The sequence below is a fragment of the Hippocampus comes genome, unplaced genomic scaffold, assembly GCF_001891065.2.
Source record: "Hippocampus comes isolate QL1 unplaced genomic scaffold, H_comes_QL1_v1.1 scaffold146, whole genome shotgun sequence".
Taxonomy (NCBI): domain Eukaryota; kingdom Metazoa; phylum Chordata; class Actinopteri; order Syngnathiformes; family Syngnathidae; genus Hippocampus; species Hippocampus comes.
In genome coordinates, this window is record NW_017806156.1 from 430230 (window position 1) to 437766 (window position 7537).

Below are 7537 nucleotides of genomic sequence, written 5' to 3' on the forward strand. Positions count from 1 at the left end.
GTTGTGTGTGTGTCTGTGTGAGGGATAGAGAGAGAAGGATGGGGTGATTATATGTGTGCTCATGTGTATGATGTGGCACTTTGCAGTAACACAGTCAAAAAATTGGCTCTTAAGGTGGGTTCACACGGCACACATTTCCTCCTGTGCTGCACCGATGTATTTTGTTGCGATATATTTTACACCGGAGCAAAATTTTTGGAGGGGTCACACGTACAAAGCCGCTGAGCATGTTAGCACTGGCGCAGCGTCGGTGTAGCCCTACTTGGGTTCACATGGCAGTTTATGCAGCGGAGCAAAACGATAGAAAACAAAGAGCTGTCGTGTTGGTTCTTTTTGAAATATCCACTCAAGCAACTACTGTACAGGCACGTCCTTCTCCTTCTCGGTCTCCGTGCCTTCTGCTCGAGAGGCATTGAATGACCCCTCGAAAACATAAATCAACGATGACTTCAATGACACTCAGAAAAGCAAACATATCATGCGCCAAACAGAAAATCAAGAGAGGAAATCACAAAATATATTCTATGGGAGGCGGGGGGTTGTGAACACACAACAAAGGAACAAACTACACAAACAACTCCGAGACAGTCCAGTGTCCTACAAAAAGAAAGATGACGTTTGGGGACTATCCCCCCCGCCCCCCCCCCTTCCCCGTTCTAGTTGAGATGGTATAACCCAATAGGTGCTGCTTGCTACTGTTACCAGCCATGTCTTGTGTCGTTATTAAACAAACACATGACGGAAGTACAACAGAGCACGAAAGCAACGCATTCTCGCCATATGTAATCAACTCTTCTCATGCGTAGCGAGGCTACTCGCCCCCCCAGCAAACGAGCATTTGCTCCGGAGCAAATATTTAAACCACCTCCCTGAGGTGGGTTAAATTTGCTCCGCAGTAAGCTGTTTTCCGGGGCTACACCGATGTAACTTTGCACGTGTGAACGCTCAACTGGGGCAGTGCCGGCACAGCACCGGAGCAAATCTTGCTGTGTGAACACCCCTTTAGTCTCTGACTGGTTGGCCACCCCTGACGTAGTCATTCTGAAAGCTGACTTAAAACCAAGCAACAAAACTATAAACATCCTTTGGGGTTATGGGGTTACAAGAACCCAAATCAGTATTCACTTATCCTTTATGTTACCGTGAAATTCTTTAAAGTTGTGGCTGTTGATGCACGTAAAACTCCTCATTGAACCATCGCTGAACTCTCTGAAGAGACCCAAATCTTCAGCACCAGAGAGTAATCTTTGCCAGGAGGCTGTCACAAGAAAAATGTTGGGGTTTTCCTTCTCTTCAACCACACCTTCAGAGCGCAGCTGATTCACAAGCAGCTCAGCACCTGATTCAGCATATAAAGCAGAATATACAGTAAATAGATAATACAGCAGATAAATAATAGTACATATGAATCGGGAGGAAAATGCAACTTTGTCAACAGAGCAGCGTCTCTGAAAAGGGCTCATTCATGCTGTTCAGACAACATCAAGAAAGTTTGAAGTATTTTGACATTTTGATGTTAAATGGTTGCACAGATTGATTAATTGATTGGTGGATTGATGGGTGGATGGATGGATGGACAGATAACATTTAAATTAGAAGTTTAAATACACTATACATAGAAGTTTTTCCCCCACTATCGATATGCAATGAGACCACACTTTTCCCATTCTAGGTCAATTAGGATTACCACAATTAATTACATTTGTTAAACGCCAGAAAAAAGACAAGGATTTTTTAAAAAACAAACTTTCACTACTTTCTTCAAAATCTGAATTTTATAAGGAAAACTACTCCACTTGTCTTAGGCTTGACGAGTGAAGCATTTGACAAAAATTGTAGCACCTGACAAACTCGCTCTAAAAATTAATTAAAGCGGACGATATTTAAACAAAAAAGTCAATCCGTAATGAAACCTAACGCAAATGAAAAATCACAAACTCTTGGTGCAAGAGAATCCCAGTAGTATTATTGTTATAAATGATTACTATTTTTCCTAAGACTTGAGGGAAGGAAATTTAGTCACTTGGTCAACTCTAGTCGAACATACCGTATTGGCCCGAAGATAAGACGGCCCTGATTATAAGATGGCCCCCTCTTTTTCAAGACTCAAGTTTGAAAAAAGAATTGTTGAACACCAAATAAATTTTTATACAGAAAATAATTACAGTACATCTGAAACAAATTATTATAACAATATATTTGAGAGAAAAAGCATGTTATTTTGCCTCATTCAAATCTAAAGTGCAATCACTTTCGTAAATGAATGGCTTCTGGTTTTTGAAATGTAAATTACATCATAACTTCTCCTCAGCTACCGGTGAACCTGGCTGGCTGATCTTCGACGCACTTTTCTCCAGATTCTCGCCACGTTTCTCCATTTTCTGTTATCTCTTCTATTATTTTCTTCTCTTTTCCTTCTTACCACTATTTTTTATTTTTCTTCTTGGTGCTACCGCTATTTTTATTTTTATTCTTCGTGGCAGGGGTTCATTTTGGCATGGGGAGTCAAGTTCAGCATTCGCTTCATTGATATCTGGCGCCATCTAGCGTCGTGAATGGGTATAATGTCTTGGACCCCGAATATAATACGACCCCCACTTTTTCAGTCTTATTTCAATGCAAAAAACACCGTCTTATATTCGGACCAATACGGTAATAAAGCATGTCAACTTCATACAATTTACGTACCTCCATCCTGCTGTTTTTCTCTCATTCTTCTCAGCAGCCATGAAACAGTTTCCTCCTTAGTGTCTGGGGACAGTACCACCACCACTAGTGGTGAAATACCAGAACGGTATCTGGTGCCTGAATTCTCCATCATAATCTAATTCCACCTGTAAAAGTCATTAGAAATAAATCAAGAAATATGCTAAGCAGAAGAGTTGGAAAAGATGGATTTTCACAAAACCTTATTGGCTTGATGACCAAATTTTCCAGACTATGAATTGCATTTTTTTTTCATAGTTTGGCTTGGGGTGCGACTTATATTCTGGAGCGTTTTATGTGGGAAATGATGAACACATTATATCAGTGGTCTCAAACTCGCGACCCACGAGACAAATGTGGCCCGTGGGACGCAAGTTTGAGGCCCCGGCCTTGATATGAAAGTTTAATGTGAATGCGGCCCGTGCACGTTTGATATGGATGCTGTATGTGTTAGCACTACTGCTGTACTAAAGGGTTAGGGCTGTCTCATTCGAAGGCCGACAGCTTTGGAGCACCAAGACTACAGCGGCAACATGGCCGTGCCCATGATGCCCCGCACCAGCTTGACTACACATGTAAAGCACTGATGTAAACAACCCGCCTCTGCTTCCTTCGCTGGTGCTGCTGAAAACACATTTAAAGAGATAAGGCCAAACAAAAAGGATAGTGTGTTTCCAGTAACATGAAATTTCAGCATAGGGTCGGGTAGGTCGGACAAAGTTTTTTTTTAATCTTTTTTTTTCCATCAAAAATTTAAACAAAATAACCATAAAACATAAAACAAGGAGACATTGAACCCCCCCCGCTCGCCGCCAAAGGCGGCGAGACAGTTGGGTTCCCGGCGGCTGGGTGTTAGGTTCCGAGGTCGGCCGCGGGCAGAGGTCCCCGACGCCGGCCGCGGCCCGGCCTGGACTAGAGTTGCGTAGACTAGGCGGACGGTGCATCGACAAGCGCGCACGTGCGGATCGGCGGGGTGGGCAGTCGGGGAACGCCGACGGGCGCCTGACCGGGGGTGAGGGAGACGGGCGGGACTGGGACGCTTCACAGAATTTTTTCGATACATCAATGGATGCTATTTTCTTAACATTACGGTGCGAGCATTCGACTGTAACACAGAAAACGCGGTTTAAACTGTCGTCTGAGATCGTGGCCGCTGCCATTACAGTATTCAATGTTGTTGACAGATGACAGAGCAAACGACGCACGCGCTGAACGTGAATATCGCTAGAGTTTGCACCGATGTAAACCCTCTACACAAAAATGTAGAGGGTTGTTTGAAAAAAATGCCGACCGTAAAGTTTTTTTTCGACGTAGACCTTCTCGGTCGGTCGGGATACCGGAAACACACTACTTTTTTTTTCTCTCCGCCTTAACAAAACGCCGGTGTGGCCGTCACCGAAGTTGGGTGTTCCGAAGCACCTGACATGACGTTTTACACACACACAGGAGAAGAGAGCCAATCTCTCTTTTTCGTTAATGGGTGCTACAGCATCTTGTTGCTTTCAAGCTGAGCTTGTAGCAGACGTGTGCGCATTGCAGCATGATGTCTTTGATCCACTGGTGAAAAGGACACTTTGATTCGCTCCTCTTTCATCTATAACTGCTTCAGACAACAAAATGTATGCAGGAAAGTGGTTAAGATTGCACGATTGTCTGTGTCTAATGTGTTGTCTTGTATTATTTTGTAACTTTATGTTAACTTTTCTTTTGATGGCGGCACGGACACCCGCAGCGTTTCCTCTTGTTTTATGTTGTCTTGAGAGGGGAAAAATTCATCTGTGCTGTATGTTGTACATTCATCACATTTGACAAAGTTGTACTTGACTTGACACGACATTCACACACGCGCGCGCACACACACACACACACACACGGGTAAAATGAGTGCTCAGATGTGAACGCGGAGCTAGCACTATTACATACACACAAATGAAGTTTTATGTGTAACTGTCCGTGTTAGTGTTAGCTCCATGCTAGCCACGAGCCGAACTTTTCAAACTTTCTTCACTTTTTTATTCATTTGATTTAATATAAAAATGGCCACCAAAAACACCTTGTATTTCCATGGTTTCTGACCTTCAGCCAATCACGAACTGTGCCATGCTCAATGTCATATGTAGGTGCAGGACCCTGAGCCGATGTGGTACCAGCGGAAATTACGTTCTTTGATTTGTTTATTTATTTCTTTTTCATCTTATTTTGTACAGAAAAATACAAATTAAGATATTTGAGAAGAGTGGGATGTTTTATCTGAGCTTTTCTTGCAGAAAACTGGAACCAAAACACTGAAAAAGTGGTGTAGAGCAGAAGCAAAAACATTGAAGAAAAAAAATACAGTGATCCCTCGCTCTAACGCGGTTCACCTTCCGCGGCTTCGCTGTTTCACGGATTTTTTAGTGCAGTTTTTTTAATGCTTTTAACCCTTTAAATCAGAACACGTCGGCGGCGCCACGTGTCGACAGTACAGTATTTCCAAAAACTATTGTAGTTATTTGTTGAAAACGTTTAGGTTTTTTTTTTTTTTTTTTTGTGCTTGGGCCTGAAAACAGGTTTTGGTCTTTGGTTTCATTGTATACATACTTTAGTATTGTATAATAACTGTAAAAAATAAAGCTCACTACTTCACGGATTTCACCCATCACTGGTTCTTTCTGGAACATAACCCCTGCGATAAACGAGGGATTACTGTGTGTGTGTGTGTGTGTGTATATATTATATATATACACACACACACACACACACACATTTTCCGATCCGCGTATCCTCACAAGGGTCACGGGGGTGCTGGAGCCTATCCCAGCCGTCTTCGGGCAGTAGGTGGGGGACACCCTGAACCGGTTGCCAGCCAATCGCAGGGCACACACAGACGAACAACCATACAGCAGTACACAACTGCTGGAAGCAGAAAACACCCCAATTCTTGCATGGTCAGCAGATTCACGGGACATGTCACCCATTGACCATGTTTGTGATGCTCCGGATCAGTGTGTACAACAGCGCATTCCAGTGTCTGCCAATATCCAGCAACTTCGCACAGCCATTGAAAAGGAGTAGACAGACACTTCACAGGCCACAATCAACAACCTGATCAACTCTATGCAAAAGAAATGTATTGCATTGCGTGAGGCAAATGATGGTCACACAAGGTACTGACTGACTTTATGACTTCCCTAGACCCTCAAAATGAAACCAAAATGAAACAAAACTGCACATTTCAGAGTAGCCTTGATTGTGACCAGCCAGAGGTTGTGCAAAAAGCATCATCAGCATCTTGGTATAGCACACCTTTGAAGGGGGTGAATTATCTCGACAAAGGAGAAATGCTCACTCACACAGATTTGTACAAATTAGTGAACAATATTTGAGGGAAATGGCCTTTTGTGTGTGAAGGTTTTAAGTTCATCTCTCGAAAAATTGGAGCAAAAATAGAAGTGTTGCGTTGATACTTTTGTTCAGTATACTTTTGCAATATGTATATAGTAGGAACAATTGCTTGCATGTCATATTTGGATTGCATTGTGGCGGGCAGATCTAGTAGAGTATTAAACATACATGCCAATTGTGAACAATAAAATGGCACTGCGAAGTCGAAGTTTAGTTACGTGTCCCGCACTAGCACACCGAGAAATAACACTTCATTTTGGGTACTTACCGCGTTGAGAAATGTTGGGCGGTAGAAAATCTATTTCCGCAATGCTTCTCTCTTAGGTGAGAAACATGTACTTGTATGGATAGAAGCGACTTTAGGCTCAGTAGTCTAAACTACAAACGTAATGTCGACGTTTATAAACACCACTCTTTTTCAATAGCGTCACGGGGTAGATCTCATTACTCTAAGTGCAGTTTTTTAAAAGTTACTCGCACTTTCTCTGACATTTACAGGGTTGGACCTCCCACAAGAAAATGCAACATGGAGATTGACGAAGACCGGGAGGAGGTATCCAATGCTTTGGCAAGGGTAATGAGACGATCCCTTCTTGATGTCGTCATTTAATAGGGACGTCTTCTACCGATGACGTCATTCGCGTACCCGTGTCAGAAATCAGTTGAACAAATAGAGATTTCGAACAGGAAGAGACATAAGGATCAGTCAGACGTTTTTTTGAACCTACCTGTATTTTCAAGTTAACGCAAGCTTAATCACTTCAGCGACAAAGAGAACACACAATAAATACAGTATAGAAAGAACAAGTCAAGCACGAAAAGAAATAAATATTTTATGAATTTACTGCAACTGGTATTTGGCTGTATGCTTTTATACACTTTGATATAGTGTATATTGAGCACGAATAAAAAAAAAAAATACGTCGTTTATAAACACAAAAAATGCGTGGAATCTGAAACTCCAGCGGCAGCTGCAAGACTGGAGTTGCGACCTCTCCCAAAGGAAAGTGAAAATGCAGGCAGCTGCCGCGACATCTTTTACTCTGTGGTCAAGGAAACTTATGCAATCATGATAAATAGTGAAATAATAATTGAAACCGCAACGACAGCCAAACCAGTACAAGTAAAAACTAGAATAATAAGAATAAATAATAATAATAATCAAAGCATACATCCAGGATTAAATTGTACACGGTCAATAAACTAGACTGGTCTACCAACACGGACGCTCTGATCATCAAAAGGGGTAGAGGCTCTTCCTGTGTCATGTTCCTGTTCTTGGCCTTGCCAGCAGGTGGCAGACTGAGCGAACTTGTTGGTTGCACACCTGCTGCCTATCTTGCAATTAGGGAACTCGGTATTTAACGACCAACAAAGTGTCAGCTGGTTGTCGGAGAATTGTTTGCCTTGCTGCTGCTGCTGCTGCTGCTGCTGCTGCTGCTGCTGC

At 42.5% G+C, this 7537-nt stretch overlaps 1 protein-coding gene across 4 annotated transcripts in view; it reads right to left on the reverse strand.

The window, feature by feature from the left end:
• Positions 1-6690, reverse strand: part of ano10a (anoctamin 10a) — a 108176-nt gene extending 101486 nt beyond the window's left edge. For 2 of the 4 annotated variants that reach the window (XM_019895058.1, XM_019895060.1), the window contains exons 1-3: positions 6359-6688; positions 2689-2834; positions 1142-1339 (exon numbers count right to left, since the gene is read on the reverse strand). In XM_019895058.1, coding sequence (XP_019750617.1) covers positions 1142-1339; positions 2689-2821 — 331 coding nt within the window. In that variant the 5' untranslated portion in view covers positions 2822-2834; positions 6359-6688. Of the gene's footprint in view, positions 1-1141; positions 1340-2688; positions 2835-6358 lie in introns of all 4 variants that reach the window. The other 2 variants (XM_019895057.1, XM_019895059.1) reach the window with 2 other exon arrangements.
• Between the last annotated feature and the right edge of the window lie 847 nt (positions 6691-7537).